The 25,169-nt window shown below is 42.2% G+C and overlaps 1 protein-coding gene across 2 annotated transcripts in view; it reads left to right on the forward strand.

Annotated features, from left to right (window-relative positions):
* Positions 1-25,169, forward strand: part of LOC112104192 (synaptotagmin-like protein 5) — a 95,550-nt gene that overhangs the window by 32,250 nt on the left and 38,131 nt on the right. For both annotated transcript variants that reach the window (XM_026649994.1, XM_026649997.1), the window contains exons 3-6: positions 4,187-4,302; positions 8,698-8,830; positions 14,727-14,852; positions 22,328-22,484. In XM_026649994.1, the coding sequence (XP_026505779.1) occupies positions 4,187-4,302; positions 8,698-8,830; positions 14,727-14,852; positions 22,328-22,484 (532 nt within the window). The remainder of the gene's footprint in view (positions 1-4,186; positions 4,303-8,697; positions 8,831-14,726; positions 14,853-22,327; positions 22,485-25,169) is intronic.

A 25,169-nucleotide genomic window follows, 5' to 3' on the forward strand; every position in this document is an offset into this window, starting at 1 on the left:
CAGTCTAGATGATCACAATCATCCCTTCTGACCTTAATGTCTATGAATCTATGAGTGTGTGGTTTGGAAGGAGTGCACCAGCTCTCTTGGATCAAGGGAAGTGTTGGTGGTACAAGACTTGGGAAAATAAGATGTGCGAGTAAGAGGGAAACAGCACTTTGGGGTTTCATTGTCAAACTCGGGAGTAACCTTGGAAAGAGTTAATGAACTTTGTAGTTCAGTTTGCAATGGGAATTTAGTCAAAGGTAAGACAGATGTAGAGTACTAAACTTATGTTAAGCCTTACTATGAAGAATTAGCACCCACAGAAGATCATGCTATTGGTGAATAGTGACAATATATATTTTTATCACACCCAGGGGAAAATTGTTCTTCCTGCTAACCAGAAGTTATGTGTTCTCCAATGAATAGTCAGTTTTGTTTTTAAGCAAACATCCTTAGAAAATAAACAAAAAAATTGAGTGGAAATGGTTTTCTGAATGCCTTTTGGACAATAACTGATTGATTTCTATTAATTGTTTTTGCATTGTCATCAACAGGCTGCAAAGAAAAAGATAAGGCAATAATCTTTCATTATCACATTTGCAGGCATATGTCTGGATTTTTATTATTTTTTTAACCTATTCTGGTAGTGCTTAAATAAACTTAATCTATAATTGGATGAGAGAGAATTGCATTAGTGTGAATTCTTCTTGACAATAGAGCCCTATTCAGTACTCCTCAGACTTTACCCAGGCAAAACTCTCTCTTAAATTGGAGTCTTGTCTGAGTAAGAAGTACTGATCAATGCCCTGAAATCATCTGTAATCGTATCCATTCTCACACAAACTAAATCTGATTCTCTTTATCTGATATGTTTGTAAATGAATGCAGGTCCGGAAAAATCACACTCTGCTGGAGTCGTGTAAGATTTTGAAACAGTAACAGTTACTTAGGCTTTCTTTAAATGTAGAGGAAAATTCTGTCATACAATGTCCATCCACTGCCATGGATCCACTGCCGGGAAATCCTGTCCTTTCTTTCCCAAGAAAAAGGGCAAGCAGAAGAAACAATTAGAAAAAGAAATGAAAATATTTGCTGTTTCTATGAACAGGAGAATAAACTTGTTTGTTAGGATGTTGTGGTACTCAAGCACAAATTGGTCATGAACACAAATGAAGCTAAATCAGTGTTTTGAGTGAATATTTATGGGAAATACTTGTAGTCACCTAGCTCTACACAACGTGCAATTTTGTACTCAAAAGCTTTTAACTGTTACAGAAATTATAGCAAAAGGTGATGTGTCCATGTGATATTTCCATGGGGAATAAAACGAGAAAGTGTTTTTTGTCTAGTCTTGTATACTTTGAAATTGAGTATTGGTTGCACATTGCAGCTAATCATGTCTTGATGGTATTCATTGAGATGTCAGTGGGAGTGGCAATACTTAAGCATATTAAAACCATTTACTGTCATTTGCATTTGCAAAGCTAGCAATTAGCATCGATAACATATCTTACAGAAAATAACAGCACAGAATAGGACTGCTTTGCTGCCTGAATAGAATACCAGGATTGGACATCTTTCTGGGTGCTTCAGAGAAGCAGCATTCTGCAGATCAGTAGTTATCATGAAACTTCTTTATTATGAACATGTAGCTAATTTACACAGGTGCTCTCAATTGAAAATGTTTCAAAAAGAGGCTTTTTAACAGACTGGAAGAATGCTTTACAGACATTAATGTTTTATGTATGAGTAGCACCAACTTTTATTCAAAATTTAAAAAGTTCATTGGGGTGGGTGTACAAAGTTCAGAGTACTAAGGATTTTGTCAATCAATGTTGACTGAATTTACACATTTCTTGACTTTTCAAGGATGAATTCTTATAAGGGCCCGAGAACTATAAAGCTAAGTAGTTCTGTCAGCCAAAGGATGTAGGATGTGATACTCTCCATAAACTACAAGCTAAGAATGATGGAAATATAGCCCATAGATTAGCTTGGGGACTGTTAAAGTCGGTAATCTTAAAATGTATTGTTAGTGTGTGTGTGAATAATTCTTGTCCAAGAGAGGGAAAATTGTGATTTTAGTGCATAGATTTTTCTTGGTACAGTTGGAGTTGCTAGTGGAGCCATGGAAGCGTACAGCTGTTTTGTGGTTTTATATCTGTGACAGAATGCTGGGAGCTAGCTGGTGAGCCCAGCACTCTGATCACTTAGGCATCAATCAGCTCCCCTGGAGAAGGCTGATTGGGGATGTGTAAGCTAATTGGCTGATCAGGCTGGGAGGCTGGATGAGCCAATAGTCCATCAGCAGAGGGGTATAAGAAGGACACAGGAGGAAAGTACTGGGGAAGAGAAGGAGTAACCAGGGCTAGCTCAACCCAGTATGTGCAGAGATCTCAAGGAAGAGAGACCTCTGTTCCTCCTCAGCCCTGCAGGAAAGGGCTAAAGGTAGAAAAGCATTGTATATACATGGGACAGTATTGGCATTGGCGAATATAAATCACAGGAAGTTGCCACTCAATGGGCAGAGTCTGAGAGGTTCCTGGGGCACCTGAGGATTGAGATGGACCACTCCTTGTTACAATGCCAGATTATGCACTACTGGAAATGCCTCCCAGTATTAGGGTTGAGTTCAATGGGTTTACAGGTGTCGAGAAGGACTATTGGAGTAGTTTTTAAATAGCTATGAAGGCCAGTGGACACTCAAGATTCAATGTAGCCTATAGTAACTCCTTCCTCCGCTCCAACTAGTTTCCATAAATAAAAAAAATGCTTTTGTATGCTGTATGTAGTGATTTTTATTAGTATTAAGCAGTTATGAGATGACAGCCTTTTAAATCAGGCTTATTTATTTTACTTTAAAAAATGTTTTGATTGACTCTGTTCCTCCTAAAAATGAGGGCTGGTAGCAGTCAGTAACCAAGCATGTGGCAAGCAGGCACTGGGTAAGCGTCATTGTACAATTCTGCTAGCACACCTCATTGCAGACCTGCCAAATGCTGCTCTTCCAGATAGTGTTGGGCCTCTTCTAAGCAGCAGCCACATATCTGGTTCAGTTTTGGTGGTAATGTGAGCTAGAATGGGACCACCAAACTGCTTTTCACTTATGACTAAACAGGGCCTCTGGAAATGAAGAGACACCCAGTATGGTTATGTCTATATTGCGGCTGGGGTTGTGATTTGTAGCTGGTGTAAACGTCAGATTACCTTACACAATGCTCTGGTGAGATCAGGTGATATTATTTTTCCAATTTTACATCTGGGGAGCTGAAACTCATTGATGTTCAGGCCTAAATTTTCAGAAATCCAATTAATTTTGGATACCTAAGGGCTTAATTCTTCAGGGTACTTAGCATTATGCATGTTTGAAGCACAGCTTCCATTGCTTTCAGTTGTAGCTGTGAATGCTCAGCACTTCTGCAAATCAGATCCCAGGTCTCATATTGCTTACCCAGAAAATGAGGAACACCTGTGAAAAATTTGTTCTTGCCCAGCATCTGTGCAGAGGCAGCTATAGAATCCAAGTTCCCCAGGGCAACCTTCAGCTGCCTTAATCATGAGACCCTCCTTTCTCTTCCTGCAGTCCCTTGCCTCATTCACGAGAAACCTTCCAACATTTCTGCAAAAAACAAAGCAGAGCTTCTGCAGAGAACAGAGTCTGGTGGGAGTTGCCCTAGTAGAGATTTCTGCTTCTGTGGCCCTAGCCTATGCCTCCTGCTCCTCTCTGCCCAATCCTCACTTCTGACCCTGCTCTCCTCTCCTCCTATGTATCCCATCTCTTAAAAAACATTTGGGGGGGGGGGGAGGCATTATAAACTAAAATCTGAAATGTTTATTGGACACTTAATAAAAACCCACGAACTTCTAACTTCTATTGATGATCAAAAATGTTTTGGTTTCCAGTTTTTCCTGAAACCATGAAAATTTTGATGAAAAATCAATTTTTGTGCAAGCTTCCATTTAACCAAAAAGCCATTTTTCACTTTGGGAAGAGGGAGTTTTCACAATTTTTCTACCAGATCTATTCTATTATATTACTCTTTGCAAGCTAATTTTTGATTCTTTAGCTTGTACTGTGTGACTGTGATCCATAGCTGTATGTGTGCATGTTGGGTGGACAATGTCCTGAGGATTTAAGAAACAATTTTGGCTGGTTGGATCAGTTCATGTGTGCATTTTGTTTTGTTTCTTTCTCATGTAGACAGCTAAGGATAGTGACAGGTGAATGGTTTTTTGAAGAGAGGGCAAAGCGCTTCAAACAATCCAACCTCCTTGGAACTGATGTTGTCAGACAGTCCATCTTACGCAAAGTCCCAGGTAAAAATAACACACAAGAAAAGTTGTTCTCTGTTTAGACTTGTATTTTAAACCTAGTTGTCAAAATGTTTTTACCAAATGTGGGTTTTATCCTTCATATTATAGAATTCATAGCCTGTGTCACTACTTTTAATAGAGTCATAGATTCTAAGGCCAGAAGGGACCATTGTGGTCATCTAATCTGACCTCCTGCATAACACAGGCCACAGAACTTCCCCAAAATAATTCCTAGAGCAAATCTGTTAGACATTTAATCTAGATTTAAAAGTTGCCAGTGATGGAGAAGCCACCACAATACTTGGTACGCTGTTCTAATGGTTAATTACTCTCACTGTTCAAATGTATACCTTATTTCCACTCTGAATTTGCCTACCTTCCACTTTCAGCCATTGGATCATATTCTACCTTTCTCTGCTAGATTGAAGACCCCATTATTAAATATTTGTTCCCCATGTAGGTATGTATAGACTGTAATTAAGTCACTTCTTTACCTTCTCTTTGTTAAGCTAAACAGATTGAACTCCCTGAGTCTATCACTATAAGGTATGTTTTCTAAACCTTTAATCATTATCGTGGCTCTTCTCTGAACGCTCTCCAACTAATCATCATCCTTCTTGAATTCTGTGTCCAGTTCTGATGCCCACTATTCCAGCAGTGGTCGCACCAGTGCCAAATACAGAGGTAAAATAACCTCTGTACTCCTAAAGGAGGATTAGAGGATTGGGCCAAAAGAAACCTGATGAGGTTCAACAAAGACAAGTGCAGAGTCCTGCACTTAGGATGGAAGAATCCCATGTACTGCTACAGACTAGGGACCGAGTGGCTAGGCAGCAGTTCTGCAGAAAAGGACCTAGGGGTTACAGTGGATGAAAACCTGGATATGAGTCAACAGTGTGCCCTTGTTGCCAAGAAGGCTAACGGCATTTTGGGCTGTATAAGTAGGGGCATTGCCAGCAGATCGAGGGACTTGATCATTCCCCTCTATTCGACATTGGTGAGGCCTCATCTGGAGTACTGTGTCCAGTTTTGGGCCCCACACTACAAGAAGGATGTGGAAAAAATTGGAAAGAGTCCAGCAGAGGGCAACAAAAATGATTAGGGGGCTGGAGCACATGACTTATGAGGAGAGGCTGAAGGAACTGGGATTGTTTAGTCTGCAGAAGAGAAGAATGAGGGGGGATGTGATAGCTGCTTTCAACTACCTGAAGGGGGGTACAAAGAGGATGGAGCTCGGCTGTTCTCAGTGGTACCAGAAGACAGAACAAGGAGTAATGGTCTCAAGTTGCAGTGGGGGAGGTTTAGGTTGGATATTAGGGAAAACTTTTTCACTAGGAGGGTGGTGAAGCACTGGAATGGGTTACCTAGGGAGGTGGTGGAATCTCCTTCCTTAGAGGTTTTTAAGGTCAGGCTTGACAACGCCCTGGCTGGGATGATTTAGTTGGGGATTGGTCCTGCTTTGAGCAGGGGGTTGGACTAGATGACCTCCTGAGGTCCCTTCCAACCCTAATATTCTATGATTCTATGACATGAGATTCTCCTGTTTATGCATTCCATGATCACATTAGTTCTTTTGGCCACAGCATGATCAGCTGATTATCCATCACAACACACACCCCCAATCTTTTTCAGATCTGTTGCTTCCCAGAATAGTTACCATCCTGTAAGTATGGCCTATGTCCAGTGTTCCTAGATGTATACATTTACATGTAGCCATATTAACACACATTGTTCGCTTGCACCCAGCTTACCAACAATCCAGATATCTCTGTATCAGTGATGTGCCCTCTTCATTTATTTACCACTCTCTCTGCAAACTTTATCAGTAATAATTACATATTTTTTTTTAGGTCATTACTAGAAGTGTTAAATAGCATAAGGGCCAGGAACCAATCCTTGCAGGACCCCGCTAGAGAGATACTTGTTCGATGATGATTTTCCCGTTTACAGTTACATTCTGAGACTTATCAGTTTTTCATCCATTCAATGTGTGCCATCTTAATTTTGTATCATTCTAGCTTTTTAAACAAAATGTTGTGTGGTCAAATGCCATACAGAAGTCTAAGTCTATTACATCAACACTATTACCTTTATCAACCAAACTTCTGATCTTTAAAAAAAAAAGTATCAAATTAGTTTGACAGGATCTATTTTTCATAAACCCATGCTGATTGGCATTAATTATATTACACTCCTTTTATTCTTTATTAATCAAGTCCCATATCAGCTGCTTCATTATCTTGCCTGGGATAAATGTCAAACTCACAAGCCTGTAATTACCTGGGTCATTCTGTTTACCTTGTTAAAATATTGGCATGACATTAGCTTTCTTCTGGTCTTCTGGAACTTCCCTGATGTTCCAAGAGTTATTGAAAATCAATATTAACAGTCCAAGCTCCTCAACCAGCTTTTTTTAAACTTTTGGATGCAAATTATCTTGATAGGCTGATTTAAACTGTCTAACTTTAGTTGTTCCTGTTTAACATTCTCAAGATACTAGTGGAATGGAGAGAGTGTTATCATATGACATGATTACATAGTCTCCCCCTCCCCCAGTATAGAACAAATATTTATTGAAGATTTTTGCCTTTCTTCATTATTATTGATACACCTCTACCCCGATATAACGCTGTCCTCGGGAGCCAAAAAATCTTACCGCGTTATATGTGAAACCGCGTTATATCGAACTTGCTTTGATCCACCGGAGTGTGCAGCCTCCCCTCCCCCCGGAGCACTGCTTTACCGCGTTATATCTGAATTCGTGTTATATCGGGTCACGTTATATTGGAGTAGAGGTGTAATTCTACCATTTCCATTTAGTAATGGAATGATACTATTGTTCAGATTCTTTGTGTTCCTAATATACTTTAAAAACTCTGTATTGTCCTTAACTCCATTGGCCATAGATTTTTCCTTGTTCCTTTGGTTCCCTTTTCAGTTTTCTACAGTTATATTCATTACTATCAACTTCCCCTTTCTTCCATTTGTTATATATTAATTTTTTTTTATTTTTTTTATAGTTGCCTTCTAAACCCAGTCATATTTTTAACCAATATGGCCTTCTTCCTTGATTGTGGCTTCTTTGGCATCTAGTAACGTGTTCCTAAACAATTCCCAATTATCACTGAACTTGAATAGTAATTATGTAATTATGTCAACTTTTTATTTTGCAACTAAGGTCTGAAGAGTACTGGATACTTTACAGAACATTGAAAAGAACACTCTCTCTACCATGAAGAGCTTACAATTTATATGAGATCTTGACCTAAATAAACAAAGACAAATTATTCAGTAGTGCAAGATCTCTCAAATTTCACTTTCTGGATCCTAACTTCCAGACATTCCAGCCTGAATTATGCTGACCTCTAAACACTAACTATCCATCTTTGCCACCGCTTCCCCCCCCCCCCCCCCACCCATGGAACTCAAACTTTCCTATCACCTAGCTACCCATTGCACATGCACAAACATGTTTACACATGGATAATGTGGTCTGCTTCACTGATCCAACACATATTACATTCCTCAGAGCTGCCTGCATGTCTCACCTCCACTACAGCTTCACCAGCTTAAGGAATAGGAGTTATTTCTGAATACAAAGGTCCCTCCTCTCAGCTGAACTATTTTAACACTTCACCCACGTGCCACCATCTAAGTACAGCCTGTATTTCCAGGTAGTGTTTATCATATTCAGTAGCTAAGTTACAGTGACTAAGTGTATTTAGGAAGAAGGAGGCTGGGTGCCATTAAAAATAATTACTATGAATTCTGATATTCTACTTGGCAAAATACTGACCTTTCTGGTGTGTGTGCCACCTCAAGAATTGTCCATTGGCACATGACTAACATTCATGGTTTTCTGTCTTTATTTTATGCAAGATATTGAGATGTATATTTTGTTTTTATTGCTGTATTTGTGTATTTATATTTTTGTTAGATGTATAATGAGAAGAAAAAGTAATGTCCAAGGCATTTTGTCCACATTTTCCTCCCAGTTGAAAACATTTTTAATGCAGAGAATGTGCTCTCTCTCACTTAACACAGGAAGAGCTATAAACTGTGAAGTGTATTTTTCCATGTTCCTCCATCTCTAAATTTATTTAATTTATTAATTAGCAACAAAGTTGGGGGCATAATCCAATGGAAATGTTGAAAAACAAAACAAACGAAAAAACCAACAACAACCCACCTGCATCAAATTTCTAAAATAACTAAAATAAAATTGGTTACTTTTGTGATGCTTTCTTATTTAAAAAAGAAACCAAGCTATGCAAAAATGGTTTTGTGATAGTCTGAACAGGTTTTTTATTAGTTAAAAACAGATATTCTATTTATATCAGATGCACACTTGGCATATGTTGCCTTTATTTCTCGGAATATTTTTTTTTTCTCCTTCAGATACTGTTTCCGGTAAGAAAGAAGGAGGACAAGCCAAAGATCACGCCCAGGAGAATGCAGAGCAAAGGCCAGATACCCCAGCTTCCTCCACAAGTGGGCAGAAATCAATATTCAGTGGACCCAGAAAGATAGGGTAAAGCCTTGAACTTTGGAAACTGATAATTCAGAGTATAGCACCTCTGAGAAGATTTTATTTTGAGTTTCTCCAGTCTCTCTCTCTCTCTCTCTCTCTCTCTCTCTCTCTCTCTCTCTCCAGTATTGCAGATCAGACCAAAATTTCCCAGGGTTAGAAACAATCTGCTTTGAAACAATTGCTATAATTAGACTGCAGTCTCCTAGGAAATGCAGCTATAATTACCTTTTGCTACAAGGTAACAGCAAAAGGCAATGGCAACTATTGGATTTTTCCTCCTGGTAAGAGGTTACACTTTGAATTTGAAGTATCTCTAAGTGTGCTTCTACTCTGAAAAATGGCTGTAAAAATGGAACCTTGAAGATCCATGTTTGTTTCCTCTGAGTGGCTTCCACATAAAATTAGCTCAGTTTACAAATAAAATGATGTTTTGCCCCGAACTTCCAGCTCTGTAAACTCACCCTGTGATCTGAAAGCTATGTTTTCCTTTTATGAATCATCTTCAGTAAATAAAAATAGTGCTTGGGCACATTACAGCCTCAGTGACATCTGTGCAACCCCATTATCTTTAGAATATCCCCTCAATAAAATGTGTCATAAGGCAACTGGGGCTACATGTTTGTAAAGAGTGAATGATATATGTGCTGTGGGGTTGCATAGTTGTCACTGGGGCATAAATTGGTACTGATCCATGAGGAGGACAGAACTCAGCTTAACTTTCGGATCGTGGGCTGAGTTAGCCAGGCTTGCAATTAGAAAAACAACTTTTTACTGGTAAATTGAGCAAATTTTGACATGGAACATAGATCCTATGGTCACTCTTCATAGGAAAAGCACTTGGTTAAGAGTTTGCTAATTACTACTGATTGAATTGCTGTCCAGGTGCATCTACAGCATATTGAGTATGTAAATTATAAGGGCTGTGATGGTCAAGGAAATAGAGGAGTGAACTGGATCTCTGACAATCAATCAGAAACTTCACTTGATTTTGCCTCATTAACGTTGGATAAAAGAAGCAGCTGCTGCTTCTGAGTACTCCTATGCAGATGAAGGGAATACACCCTAAGGAATCGGTGGCTCTAAAAGTTGCATTTAATTACAGTTCATGCAGATAATAGCCATGGTGAAGGTATACAGAAAGTCTGCCTCCTTAGTGGAGTGGAGCATTTACTGTCTTTGCTGTGAACACTTAGTAGCACAGTAACTAAATATTTAGAGAACTGATTTATGCCTGTTTCTTATCTTCCCTTTTTATTGCAATTCACCCCCAAATGGGAAAATCTGCTATGGTTAAAATTTCAATATTTCAAGTGACAAATCAACTCCAAAGGGGAAAGATTTATTGCAGAGAAAGCTAGGAAAACATGGGAATTGTCATATTGGGTCAGACTGCAGCTTCACTGAATCTGGTATCTTGTCACTGACTTTGACCCAGTGCAGGGACTCAAGAGGAAAGTTGCATCCACCGATAGCACTTTCTTCCTCCTCCTCTCCAGATGAGGAAGTGGCACCAGCCTCACTCTTGCCACCAGATGACTATAGACAGTAACAAGGCCTAAGAAGGATTACAGAAACCTTCCAGATCCCCTTGGAGGAGGTCCAAGATCCAACTCATAAGCTCCTGGACATCCTTCAGACAAGGTGGCACTTCCTGGTAATGAGGCCATATTGGCAGCTGTTAAGGTGGTGGGGCACACTCCAGCCACCTGCGCCACTCTCCCAAAAAGGGCAGACAAAAATAGCTTTGTTTCATCAAAGCGGCAGAATATTTGTTCTCCCACCCTAATCCGAACTCTTTCATGGTCCAGACTGTCATGGAACGCAGCACGCTGCACCAGTCCTTCAGTCAAGGATGCCAACAGGCTGGATCTCTTCAGCAGGAAGAATTTTTCATCAGCTAGCCTTTTATTTCATATAGTGAATAACCGGATATTGATGTCCAAGTATGACTTATTAATTACAACAAGCTGTTGGAGTTAGCTAATAAGCTGCTATCGGAGTGGGGTCTCCCGTTCCAGGCCATCCTTGACAAGGGGAAATTGGTTGACAGATTGTCCCTGCAAGCAGATATGACAACTTTGGTCATGATGCGGTAGGCTTCCTGGCTGCAACCCTCAGGTTTCCCCAAGGAGGTCCAGGCAACAGTAAAAGATCTCCTCTTCAAAGGTAACAACCTGTTCAGCGAGGGAACAGATGAGTCACTTCACTCCTTTAAAGAGTCTTGTGCAGCTCTCCACTCCTTGGGGATATATATCTGGTGCACAGGAGGAACTCGTAGATCCTGTCCTGGCTCTCAGCCCATCTATCATCAAAGGGCCTTTGAGCTCCCTGGGAAGTGACACACATACAGCATGGCAGTCACAGTGCACCATCACCTTCCCCTCTTCAATCACAGCCTCCTGTGGAAAAAGTATTTTGATGGGATGCTCGAAAGATGTCAACTAGTATCCGCACCACCAGTTATCCCCACACCCTTTGATGGCTGCCTGTCCCATTTCCTCCCAATGCGGCACCATATCATGTTGGACAGATAGGTCCTAGACAAAATCTTGATAGGCTACACCATAGAACTCTTTTCTACTCCTTCTCCAAAACGCCCCTCCCATCCTTCTTCACAAGAGGTCTCTCAGACAGGAGGTGAACTCTCTAATTCAGCTATGGGCAGTAGAGTCTATGCCTTCTCAACACAGGGACAAGGTTACTCAAGATATTTCCTTGTACCCAAAATGAAGGGGGGCTGGAAGACCAATCCTGGACCAGCTGATGTCTTTATACGCCATTCAAAATTCAGGATGAGCACCTTGGTCTCAATAATCCCATCCCTAAATGAAGGTGACTGACTTGTGGCCCTTGATTTGGAGGATCCATATTTTCATATAGACATTCATCCAGCTCACAAGAGAGTCCTGCCCTTTACGGTGCACCAAGATCACCCTTTGGTCAAAGCATACTTACCACTGGACAGAATCCGCATGATGAGGGACATCATCACCCAGCTCTGACTCAGCCCCCAGATGGCAGTCCTGTCCAACCTGGTCCCTCTAGGTCACATGGCCGCCTGCACCTAGGTGATATCCTTCATGAGGCTCCACCTCTGGTGCCTCCTGGCATGGTTGTGGACAGTCTATGCTCCCAAGCAGAGATGCCCTGGACAAACAAGTTTCACTTCCTCCAAACATCCTCACCTCTCTCACCTGGTGGGAAATGAAAGAGACTGTTTGCATAGGGGTTCCCTGTGTTTCCCCTATCACCACCCACAAAGACACTCATAACGGATGCCTCTCTTCTGGGCTGGGGAGTGCACCTGGATGACTATATTTCTCAGGGGTCCTGGACTCTGCAAGAATAAAACTAAGCATCAGACTTCTCAGCAGTGCACGAAGCATACAAGAGGTTCCTACCCTTCATCCAGTCCGCACATGTCTAACTCATGTCAGACAACACGACTCTACTGTATTTTGTGTAAACAAACAGGAAGAAATGAAGACTGCCCCACTCTGCATGGAAGCAGCCGTGCTCTGGAACTGGTGCATTTGGCATTGGATAACCTCCTTGGCAGTGCACCTTCTGGAAGCAATGGACACCTTAGCAGACAGCCTAAGCAGGCATTTCCACCAGGATCACAAGTGGGAGCTCCATTCTTCAGTGGTGCAGGACATTTTCTGGCAGTGGGGTTTCCCATTGTGGGACCTCTTTACAACCCAAGCAAACAAGAAATGCCTATAGCTCCTAAGTGCCCATAGGCATAACTCCAGGAGAATGCCTTTCTGGTACAGTGGTCAGGTCCGCTAATATATATCTATTATCCCATGTCTTCAAGAAGGTCAAAGCAGGACAAGGCAACAATAATCCTGGCACCACCTTCGTGGCCAAGACAATTTGGTGGCCTTTCGCCCATTCATACATCTGTACCTGTGTCAGAACAGAGGGCAGAACCAACCATCCAAACCCAGCCTCCCTCCATCAGGGGCTTAGAGAGAGGTCGTCTCTGAATAGCTACAGTACATCCTTAGCAGCAGGAAGCTCTCTACAAGGAAGGGCTATGCTGCCAAATGGAAGTGGTTCTCCATCTGCTGTCAACAGTAGCTTACCTCCAGAAGCTCTGAGATCCCTTTTATCTTGGATGATCTTCTCTCCTTAAAGACGCTGGGCCTGTCTGTCAGCTTACTGAGTGTGCATCTAGCAGCTATGTAAGAGGGCCAGAAGAGAAAAACAAGGAGTATTAACTTACCAATAAGTCACCCTCTGTGATAAACAGTTCTGCAGTATATTTGATGATGGGAGATTGATCTTATAACTGGAAGATCAGAGCAAAGCACTACCTACAATCACCATGAGTGATTTTACACAGCTTTTTGAAAAGCCATGGGAACAATTAGATTTGTTATTGCAACATGGCTAATATAGAATGTAGAGTCTCCATCAGCAAATTTAACTAAGGTGTCTTAGCAGCCATAACAGGAGCCAGCTTCAGACTCTCAGATTCCTGACATCACCCAAGACATCTTTCCTTGGGCTCTGGGAGGTGGGAGGGAATGATAAAATTCTGCTCCAGACAACACGGGACTCTCCCACTTCCCCTTTTCATCATCTCCTCCTTTTCTGTCTGCTTTACTTTACGCCATCTTCCCATTCTTCTCTCTTTCTCTCAAGCTTATCCCTTCTTGCTCCTCTCCTTTCTTACCTCATTACCCACCTATTTCACCCCCAACCAATAAAAAGGAAACAAAAGGAACTAACATGATACTTAGTGCCATCAGAACTTCTACTAGCTGAGGTTGTCACTCTGACCACATTGATTGTATGTCATACCTAAGGCCCTATTCAATTCACAATATTGCAAGATTTGCAGATCCCGCAATATTCGGCTTCCACTGCAATTTTATCAGCCATCCAGGGCTGACAGTAGGAGCCTTGGCTGCCAGCTGCCCGGGGCTGACAGAGGGACTCTGGCTGGGCTCCTGCTGTCAGCCCTGTGCATTAATGATTGTAATATAGCTGCAGCAAAATGTCTGATTATCAAAAAAATTAGAAGGCATAATGTAATACTTGAGTGTTTATATTGTTCCAGCAAATTTTTCTTTAACAAATAGGGGTACGTCTATACTTACCCGCTGGTTCGGCGGCAAGCAATCGATCTTCTGGGATCGATTTATCGCGTCTTGTCTAGACGCGATAAATCGATCCCGGAAGTGCTCGCCGTCGACACCGGTAATCCTGCTCCGTGAGAGGAGTAGGCAGAGTCGACGGGGGAGCCTGCCTGCCGCGTGTGGACCCGCGGTAAGTACCTTTAAGTTCGAACTAAGATACTTCGACGGCAGCTACGTTATTCACGTAGCTGAAGTTGCGTATCTTAGTTCGAACTGGGGGCTTAGTGTGGACCAGCCCTAAGTCTTCTCTGGCTTTTCCAAATTACTGCAATTAATATAGGTCCATTTTACTTTTCCGCAATTTTCCATGTCTTGTCTGCAGCTCAGCCACAATTATTTGACAGTCATCCTGCTATTAAGTAGGACTTTTTCATGCCCCTTTCCGCCTCTGTGTGTGTTTGTTTTTTAATTAGTTCATAAGCTCTTTGGGGCAGGCTCTGTCTCTTCTTATGTGTTTGTACAACTCCTGGCATGCTTTGACTGCTACTGTAATATACACGGCACTATTATTATTTATGTGAGTCAGAGAGATAGGTGAGCATTTTACTAAACCTGTGACTGCCTCGTCCATTTTTGACCTCAGCAATACTCAAAACACATAGCCCCTAGAAGCACAGCATGGTGCTATCAGAACCATTGCCTGCTCTCTTTTCTAATAGGAAAGATCTCACAAAAGTAACATTGGCTTAAGTGTTGTGTGCTTTACATTTTCACCCGGTTTTATTTTTTTAATGTATGCTCCTCAGGAAGGCCATCAGGGCAGTGACCAAAGGAGAAATCGCCAGTGTGAAAGCTGAAGATGGAAGAAGCAGCAGTTCAGAGGCTGATGCCCAAAGTTTACGCAGTGTCAGGTCTACTCCCTGTTCTGACAGGTAAGGGACAGAGAAGTCTGATGATAGCTCAGAGCTTGATCGAGAAAGGCACTGAGCAGTCCTGTGTAGCCCTTTGCGCTCTTGAGTGCTCAGCACTACTGGAGCTGGTTGAAAAATGTCAACATTTTTCAGGAAAATTTTGTCCTTTTTGGTCACTTATTTTGGCCAACTCTGCCCAGCACCTTGCAAAACTGAGCCTGTAGTCAGTCAAGCATAAAGCTGACTGCAGTATCTAACTTGGGCAAAATGTCAGTTGAGCTCTTAAAGTGTTTCACTTCCATAGTCTTTCCATAATTATTTTGATTCTAACTAATTCCTTGATCAGTTTTTCCTGGTGTAAGAGACCTCCGTTATTGCCCGTTTACAAACAATAATACTGTTGAGTATTAAATAACCTGATGCCCATATTTTGAATGCAGATTTTGTAATGTGCAAAAATAAATCCAGAATTTGGCCAGCTGATATTTACTACTTTTCTTATTTGCATAATTTCCACAAATTATGCTGGATACAAATTGTGTTCACTCAATGTTGATTATTTCACCTGCCTAGAAATCTTATGATGTGGATTGAAAAATAGTGTAATTTCACTTTATGCTCAAACGGAAATTTCCAATATTCTTTAGCAACTCAAAACGTATATACAGTAGCACTTGAACACTTGGATGGGTTTGTTTTCCTTATTTCCTACAAGTGGAAATACACCATCCCCACAGACATGAACTCTGGTGGTGCTGGGGGCGAAGGGTGGAACTAATTCCAGTGTCCAGGGCTTTCACTAAGAATGGTCTGCTCCCAACTCCCATGCTGGTATCCTTAAAGCATGTGGGTCAAATCCATCCCTCATACCATGGCAAAAATAATTTAATTATTCCTGAGCAATCCGTTATAGATCAGTGTTACACATAGCTTTGAATATCTGAAGTGATGGGAATTCCATAGTCTCCCAGAGCAGTTTGTTCTATTAATAACAAGAACAGTTATGCAACTGTAAGTAAATTTTCTGTGCTGATCCTTACTGCTTGTTCTGTCCTCATTATCTAATGAGAGCAATTGATCTCACTGCTCTGTAACGTGTTTTCTTAACATACCACAAGATTCGTTCCATAAAAAGGCAACAGAATGAACAGAGAACATGTGAAAGTACTTTTAAAAATTATTATTAATTTTTTGTTAAGCAGTGAGTTTTTCTGGTTGTTTGATGGTGCTGGGCAAGGCCTGCAGCCCCCTGGTGCACTGTGATGGTAATTCCAAACAAGCAGTCACAAACCACTAGATTTTTGTAGCACTCAGCCCTTGCAATAAGGGTAAGGGGGCACATAATCAACTGCTGTAAATTGTCATACCTCAGGGTAGCTATGACACATTGCTCCAATTGAGAACTTGCTGCCAGGTTGCTAAAAGACCTCAGCACCTGATTGTGACGGGGTCTGTCAGACCTTCTCTGTCTCTTGCTGGAGGCATCAGCACCTTGACATTTGTTGCCCAAGGAAAATCCACTCAGACCAGGTGACCAACAAGACAGTCCTCCAGAGGCCTAGAAGGGCCAAGAGAAATATTGATCAGTGAAGAACCAGAAGGCCAGTTAAAGAAGGCATGCCTGCTTTTGGTCGGGGCAGAGCTGGATGAGACTGGGACAGAGGAGGAGCTCCTCAGGGCTAACCCCAGGCCAGGGCCTTGACCTAAGCGCTGCAAATAAGCACTTGCATTTCAGGGTCTTTTTTTCCCCCTCGTCTTTGTCTTAAGGTGCAGAGAGCCAAATCCTGAGTTGCAGTTTTGTTACATGACTGTTTAGAGACTGACACAGAGTTACAGCACAGGCTATAGAGGCAGACCCTTGCAGACTCCAGTGGGAGGGCCTGGTACGACTGTACCAGGCGTGGCCCTGAAGAGGGCACTGCAGAGCAGACCCATTTTCTACTCCATTGTAAGCAGAAAAAGGCATAATGAAATCCAGTGGTTGTGAGCTGAAATTAGACAAATTCAGAATAGAAAGAAGGTGCACATTTTTAGCAGCAAGGGTAATTAATCATTAGAACGACTTACCAGGGTATATGGTGGATTGTCCTTCACTTGAGTTCTTTAAGTCAAGACTGGATGTCTTTCTAAAAGATATGTTATAGCTGAACCAGAAATTATGGACTTGATATAGAAATTTATTGTGTGAGGTTCTTGGGCCTGTGTTATGCAAGAGTTCAAACTAAATGATCATTATGGTTTCTTCTGGCCTTCAAAATTCATAGATTTTAAGATCTGGCCACTTATTTTTTTGCCTGAAATAGGACCTAAGCTCTCTTGAAAATCTGGTCCCAGATGATGGGGAAAAAACTGCCACAATATTTATGTTTTTCCAAGAATAAACATAAAACTGTAGCTTTTTTAAATACGAAACTTCCAAGCCAATTAAATGAACAGCGGCTTGAATATTAATCTTCTTGGCAGCATTCTGACAAGTTCATTGTGAATGGTATTATGTGAAAAGAACATCATAATAATTGATGAATTACAGATGAGTCCTATTATTTAAACAAGCAACTTATTTCCCTCCTGGCTTTTGATTTGTTGACTATAATTATTAATTGTACTGCAGAAGGTGAAAAATTGGGAGAGTTCAGGGAGACTGTAAACATCAATCTGCTTTTATTCACTCTGAACAGATCTCATTAGCCAGGCCAACTTCAAAGTCAACTCTTGTCTAGAATCCAAATGCAGTTTCCTTTAGGTAATTGGACCTTTTGTGCCTTGAAGTTTTATTAGAACAGATGTGGGCTCTTTGCTGTTTCTTTTTTGTTTTGTACCTGTATTTTTTTCTGCTTAACTGGAAGGATGGAGGTGACAGAGCTTTGCTTTCAAGAATCTATCTTACTGCTTAGCATTGATACGATGCAATGTCCAAAGATAGAACAAGAAGTAGATCACCCACTTCATTAAAGTTCCCTTCTGTAGTATGTGTTTTGCAAAGCAGGCAGAATAGACTTTGCAGTGGGTATTCGATATGCTGCAGTGAGCATGGTACAAAAGCTTAGGCTGTGTCTAGGCTACGAGCTACGGGTGTGATTCCCCTGCTTGTGTACACATACTCGCACAAACTCCCATTCAGCTAGCATGAGTATAAGTAGCAGGGTAGTCATGGTAGCAGGGATAGTGGCTGTAGAGGCATGGATTAGCCAGGCCAAGGACAAATCTGCCTGAAACTGATGTATATGTGCTCAGCATGGCTAAACTGTCCCTGTTTTGCCGTAACCCGTGCTTCTGTGGCTACACTGCGATTTATACTTGTACTAGCTCAGTCAGAGCTAGTGTGGGTACGCGTACACAAGCAAGGGAATCACACCCTGAGCATATAGTGTAGATGTAGCCTTAGACTATGTCTGCGGTGCAAGTGAAGGTGTGATTGTAGCATGAATAGGCATACCTGTGACAAAGGTAGTGTAGATGTGGCAGCACAGGCTAGCAACCAGAGTACATGTCCAGAGCCTCTAGCAGACTTCTGGTCTGGTTTCTAGCCCATGCTGGCATGTCTACACTACTATAGCTACCTGTTCTGGCCAGGTTAAAGCTAGCATGAGTATGCCTATTGGGCTGCAATTTCACCTTCACTTGCAGGGTAAACGTACCCTTAGAGAGATAGAGAGAGAGAGGGTAAACATGAGGGCAAACTTACAGGTACTCATCAAAACCTTCAAAAGTACTTTTCCCTTTGGGCTTCATCTAAAATAGTGGTGCCCAACCTTATGACACAGGAGGGTCACATGAACCCGAGCACAACCTTGTATGGGCCAAATAGAGTCTACATATTTTAATAAGATTTAAAGTCACCTGTATTGATTTATATTTTAAATTCAGCTTGTTTCATATGTATTTAGACAGGTTGTTTTTATGTATAGTATTGTCTATTTATACACTTATGTAAACTAAAATGATGTAAACATGACGACAAAATGCTAATGAATTGGCCACTAGTATATTGTGTTGAAGCAGGCCATGGGCATTAGGAATGCTCTGGTGGGTCATACATTGGTCTAAACATCAAGTAGTGGCCTCAGCCAGAGGCAAGATTCAGGATTTCTTCCATCAGTGTTGATTCAGCATGGCAATTTTCACCTCTATCCATCATCTCAGCCTCACCGTCCAAATCAGTGGCTTGTATCAATAGAGCTACTAAAGGCACATCTTGACATGTCTGTGTGTTCAGGAGGGACTCCGTTTGGTTGACTGAATTACCTCACTGCCTATAGGAAAGGTTGAATTCATTGAGATAGTGCTGTCTGGAATGACTAGGGAAGAGCTCATATTGATGCTTACAGTATAGTATCTTATTCATATCTTATCAGATTAAAAAAGTAACAATGCCACATACATAAGGTACATTTATTATGTATACTCTGTTGTTAATTTAAAGAGTTAAATACTAATTGTTAAAAATAGCATCAAAATCTCTCTTAACCATCCTATACATCTGCTTGGAATTGCAAAATCATAATCATCATCATAATAAAAAAATCTTAAACAGCTTCTTCCAACACCAACGATGTCCTGGATTTTTCTCTGTTGCCGTTTTTGAATAAATTGGCCTCCTCTTTCAGCAGCCTTGCCAAAGCAAACAATATTCAACAAAAGGGAAGGAAGAAAAGAATGTGAATACACTTTCGCTCCAACACCTTTGGCTTAGGGAAAGCTGCACTGGTCTGAGAGCCAGGATGTCATGAGCTCCCTTCTTACATTGGCTTGCTCCAGCCCAACAAAGATACATGGATCTTTGACAATTCAGTGTGAGGCTGCAGAAGGTCACTTCTAGCATAAACGGTAAAAGAACCAAGGTCTCCAAAATGGAGACGTAAATCTCATTTACTTAGCCGCCCTGCTGTTTCAGACTGAATGAACACCAATCTATGTGCTTGGCTAACATGTTGGTAACAACTCCTCTAACTGCAGGACTGCCTCCCTTCCCAGGGTATGTCTACACTGGTGCTGGTACGTGCAATTTCTGGCTTGAGTAGACATACTCGGGCGAGCTCTGTTCAAGGTAGCATGCTAAAAACAGAAGTGTAGCCATGGTTGTGTGAGCAGCAGGACAGTTTAGCCACCTGAGCATGATCTCATCCAAGACCCTAGGTGCAGAGCTGTCCCTTGGGTAGGGTGAATCGCGGTGACCGCTCTGGGCCCTGCGCTTTGGGGGGGCCCCGTGGGCCAGTGCGATTGGCCGGTGTGCTCGGTCCTGGAAGACATAGGCGCAGGAACTAGTAGTGTTGGGGGTGCCGCCCCGCATGCCTGGGGCCCTGGCTGCTGCTGATTCAGAGCGGGGCCCCCAAGCTGATGGGGGCTGAGGTCATCTAGTCCAACCCTCTGCTCAAAGCAGGACCAATCCCCAACTATTTTTTTTGCCCCAGATCCCTAAATGGCCCCCTCAAGGAGGGGGCTCACAACCCTGGGTTTAGCAGGCCAATGCTCAAACCACTGAGCTATCCCTCCCCCCACTGTGTGTCTGAAAGTCCTGGTTTCAAATCCGGTTGATGATGCACATAGGTTTTCTTATGGTTACACATTATGGAATTTGTTTCTCAAGCTTTCTTTTTTAACAACTTTTATTTTTAATTCACATAGTGAGAAAACATCCTAAAGAACAGGTTTATTAGTTAAAATCCATTACAATCTTTCAGTTATGGTGTGACATGCAACAAAACCCAAGTGTTCCACATTCTGGTTATTTTGTATTGCAAGTTTGAAAGTTGAGAGGTATGAGAATCCAAACCCAACAGCAACACTAGAATACAGTTGACACAGAATAGTTTTAGCTTTCTTTCCTAACAATACTGAGTCAGGTCTTTATATAAATCAATGGGGCAATGGGGGTTGGGAGAGAACCCTAAAAATTATTCTTTGATACGAACTTTTCACAAACACGTAAAGATAATATTGGGGGGAGGGATAGCTCAGTGGTTTGAGCATTGGCCTGCTAAACCCAGGGTTGTGAGTTCAATCCTTGAGGGGGCCACTTAGGGATCTGGAGCAAAATCAGTACTTGGTCCTGCTAGTGAAGGCAGGGGGCTGGACTCGATGACCTTTCAAGGTCCCTTCCAGTTCTAGGAGATGGGATATCTCCATTAATTTATATTTATTTAATTTATAATGGAGCCATCACTGAACTAAAATCAAGGGGTCTTCGGTACACAACAGTCACCTCCTCACTGTTCCTAAAATATTTCATTTTCTTTGGAGTGGCAGAGTATTTTAGTCTTACATTCACAGATAAGAAGCCATCAAAGTGTTTTTCTTATTAAGGGGTATTCAACTCTCCAAATAGGATAGGTTCAGTTTGAATACAACACTGGTCTCATGAGTCTGTATTCTAACTTAAGTTACTAGAGGGACATGAGCTGTCACAGTCAAGAATTTTGTTCCTCGGTTCAGCGGCGGCTCTTATAAAAGTCACCAGTGTGGCAAAAGAGGTTTTCAGTGCAGTTATTCAAAACATGATATGACAGGATAAACCAAGCGAAGGTGTCCCTCATGTGTCATGTCTAGCATGAAGGGGACGCCAACAGACCCCTGAAGATTTATTAAGCAGGCTAGTGACATTTTGTTTATATGGGTGAAAATGTCAATTCAGTTCTAGCAATGTTTTCCCTCCGTCACCTTTCTGTTGTAATCACAGTGTCTCCTGTGATCAGGTTTTCCTGGTGGCAGGGACTGGAGTTACTGGATCAGTGCCCATTTAGAGATGATAACACTGAGTATTAATAGTCAGATTCCTGTATTCTGAACGCTGTTTCTTTCTGTCAGTTTTGTTGAATGACTGCAAGGTTGGCAAAAAAATGTGGTGTGATTTCACTAGTGAGCTGAGTCATGTAGGAACTGCCGGCTTGTTCAGGCCAGGAACTCTCATTACAAGGCAAATGGGACAGTGCGGAGCATTGTCCCTCTTGAGGAGCAGACAGATAGACACACAGATGGAGAGGTTTGGAGCAGCTGAGCCAGCCGACTCACCTGGAGTGTCTGTTGGCACTGAAAGAATCTGCAGGTGCATCCAGAACCATCATGCTGCAGTAACTTCTATTGCAAAGCAAGGGACAGTGTGATGGGGAATGCCATGTGCGGAGCAATGAATCAGCTGCTGGAAATAAGTGTACTTATGAAATAAACATGCAGGAAAACAAATCTTGTGCAGTTCTTGGATTATATTAATGCTGTATGCCAGAGACATGTTTAAAATGTTCCTAATTCTGAGAATAAATGCATCAAGCAATGTATACAGACAATATCTCCAACCAACCGTCACCTAATTCTTCCCTTCCATGCCACCAGATATAGATTCATAGTTTCCATGTGGTGTTTGTAGCTGATCCACCCTTAAAGTAGATCACATGTAGCTTATCTGGTACAAGATAGTTCTAGTAAACTTTGTTTCCTATTTTCCCCACTTGCTGTGTTGCCAATGTTTTGAAATCAGGGATCTGTTTGTCCTGTCTCCTCAGGGGGAGTACTCTTTCGCTGAACAACAATGACGCGGAGACCCTTCCCGGTAACATGAAAGGCACAGTGAGCTCTGGGTACCGAAGCAATGCCTCCACTCCAGTCCATCCGAGGTCACCAGCACTGAGCACACGCAGCATGACTTCAGATTACGGCAGGGTAAATGTGGCAATGCTACTAACTGCACACATCTCCCCTTCAGATATCACTGACACCACAACCGTACACACCACAGTCAATATCTGATCAGCTTGCAACCAATAAAGGCTAAACTTGCCAAAGATAATGCTATTTATTCCATAATCCTGTTGTGACAATTGACAGTCTCTCACCGTAATGAAATCTGTTAAACTCACCATCAATGACCTGTTTTTCAGATTGACACACATTTTTCTCATTCTAAAATGTCCTGTTATTGACCGTTATTACTTAAATGTTAAAAATTACTACTTAAGATGTAAGGGCGCATCCACACCCATCAGTTTCCACAAGGTTTTAACCCATGGGAAGCTGTGAAGGGAAAGATTGAAGGAAAATAGTGGGAGGATAACAGAAGGAATTTGACAGGAGAGGCAGGTAGGCAACCAGCTGAGAAAAACTGAGTCACAAGAGTTCAAGTTCGAAGGCTTTGTTGACATCAGGAGGCTGGTACAGGTGTGAAGGACCTGCTTCTGTTGTGGTTACTGTGTGGAGCTCCAGGCAGTTGGGACTTTAAAGCTGCTCCCAAAACTCCTCTGGGTGGCACTGGGCATGAAAGGGAACATCCAAGCAGTTTCTAGGCCTAGCTTTTTAAATGTCTTTGTACCTTTGTCCAGGATTAGTGATCAAAGGGTCAGTTAAGAATTGGATGCTGTGCTAAGCTCTCTAAGGCCCTGGGAGGAAGCACCACCTCTTTCCCTCAGAGAGGTATTACCACATTCTTGAATGCCATATCAGCCTTCCCTGGCAGGGCCAAAGCATGACGGCAGAGTGAATGAGAGGAAGGACCTTTTCCTTTCTTCCCATAAATGAACGTCTGTCCCAGGGAAGGAGTCCTCCTGATATTGGTGTGTCATTTCTTCTGGGATAGTGAGTCTTCCCAAAGATTTCTCTCCTTCATTCAGGACAAGTTTGATCTGTAGTACTAACGAATCACTGTTGCACAAATGCTAGGTTGCTGAGCGGTTCCATCACAGTCAGGTCCTCGCCTCACAATTCCAAGTGTGTCCTGATTTTTGAACAACAGTGTGGTGAAGCAGAGAAACCGCCCATCAGCATGGAAGGGGTTAAAGAGAGCCTTTGGGCCCAGCTAGCCTCGCCCCGTTCCACCTGCAGCCAATGCCAGGCCTGGAGGGGGAGAGAAGGAGGGAGCCTGGCTCAGTTCGGGGCTGACTGTCAAAGAGGCAGGAGTTAGCTGCTTCCCTACCTGAGGGAAGGATCACTAGCTTGCTACCTGAAGTAGCCACCGGTAACCAAGCACCATCTTCCTGGCCAAAAGAGGTCTAGGAGCACCCGGCTTACAAGGAGCCTGGGTGTCCGAAGCACTGAGATCTTGAGGGGGTTCCCACCTCACCAAACGTATGGCTGCCCTGCCAGAGGAAGCTGGGACCGCAGCAGGACACCGCCCAGGGTCCATGAGGGGGCAATACTAGAGACAAGCTTCACAGAAACTTGTACTATAGGGGCCATGCCCCATACTGAAGGGGCAACAGTGGGAAGTAGCCCAGGGCAGTGGACATAGACTCCCTGCTGAGAGCTCCTCTACTCAGGGGTTGACTTACACAGGACTTTGGGCTGGGACCCGGTGGAGTGGGAGGGCCCGGGTCCCACTAACCTTCCTCCTTAAAGACTGAGGCACCTCGACCACAGAAGCAGGAAGTTTCCAACCAGTAGGCCAACTGGCCTTCCAAGCCCCCCTGTTACAAATATTCTTATGTCAATCTCTGTTTTGTTGCTTTTTAAAAAAAAATGGTGGTACCTGATAAGAACTGATAGCTGTTACATGACATCGGTTTATAAGCGGTGATGTACTTGTGCAGGTATTGAAAGTGCTAGGCTGGAATACAGTCTTTTAGTACAATTTTATTTCACATAGTTCTGTTGTGTTGGGTAAAAGATATAACCCCCATCAGTCATTTAGCAGGGCAATGTGATCAAGAAAATTGCTCTTACTGCTGCTTAATTAGTACAAATTCTTAACATCTATGGAAGTTTCTCATTCCAAAATTGACTTACAATGTTTTATAGCAGCTAATTATCCTGATCTCCACATCAGTCCAATAGAGATATCAGAAGCACAGGCTGCAATCAAGATGCTGAAAAACAACAAAGCTGAGGTTGATGATCAAATCACAGCAGAAATGCTAAGCGCACATGACGTTACCAGACTAACGAAACTGGCAGAGCTGTTCAGCGAAGTCTCAGAAAAAGAGACTCCCCCTCGACCAGTGGAAACATGGATTTATTGTCAGACTGCCCAAAAAAGGTGATCTTATTGACTGTAACAACTAGAGAGGAGTCACACTACTCTCTTTTGTAGGGAAAAATCATCTTTATTACAAATACTACAACTACACAGAATAAAAGAGGCAGTGGATGCAATGCTTAGGGAAGAACAGATTGGATTCAGGCCCAAGTGATCATGTGTGGATCAGATATTCACACGTATGGATCAGATATTCACACTAAGGACTGTAGAAGATGAACATATACAATGCCAGGCTCCCCTTACCAATTTCATTGATTTTTTTCCAAAAGGTATTTGACAGCCTGTATAGGCATACATTGTGGAATATTCTTCAGTCTTATGGAATTCCAGCTAAAGTCATCAACATCATCACAGCGTTGTACAGTGAAGCAAAATGC

This window comes from Terrapene carolina, unplaced genomic scaffold (genome assembly GCF_002925995.2).
Source record: "Terrapene carolina triunguis isolate 2854851 unplaced genomic scaffold, T_m_triunguis-2.0 Scaffold24, whole genome shotgun sequence".
In the NCBI taxonomy this organism is placed as follows: Eukaryota; Metazoa; Chordata; order Testudines; family Emydidae; genus Terrapene; species Terrapene triunguis.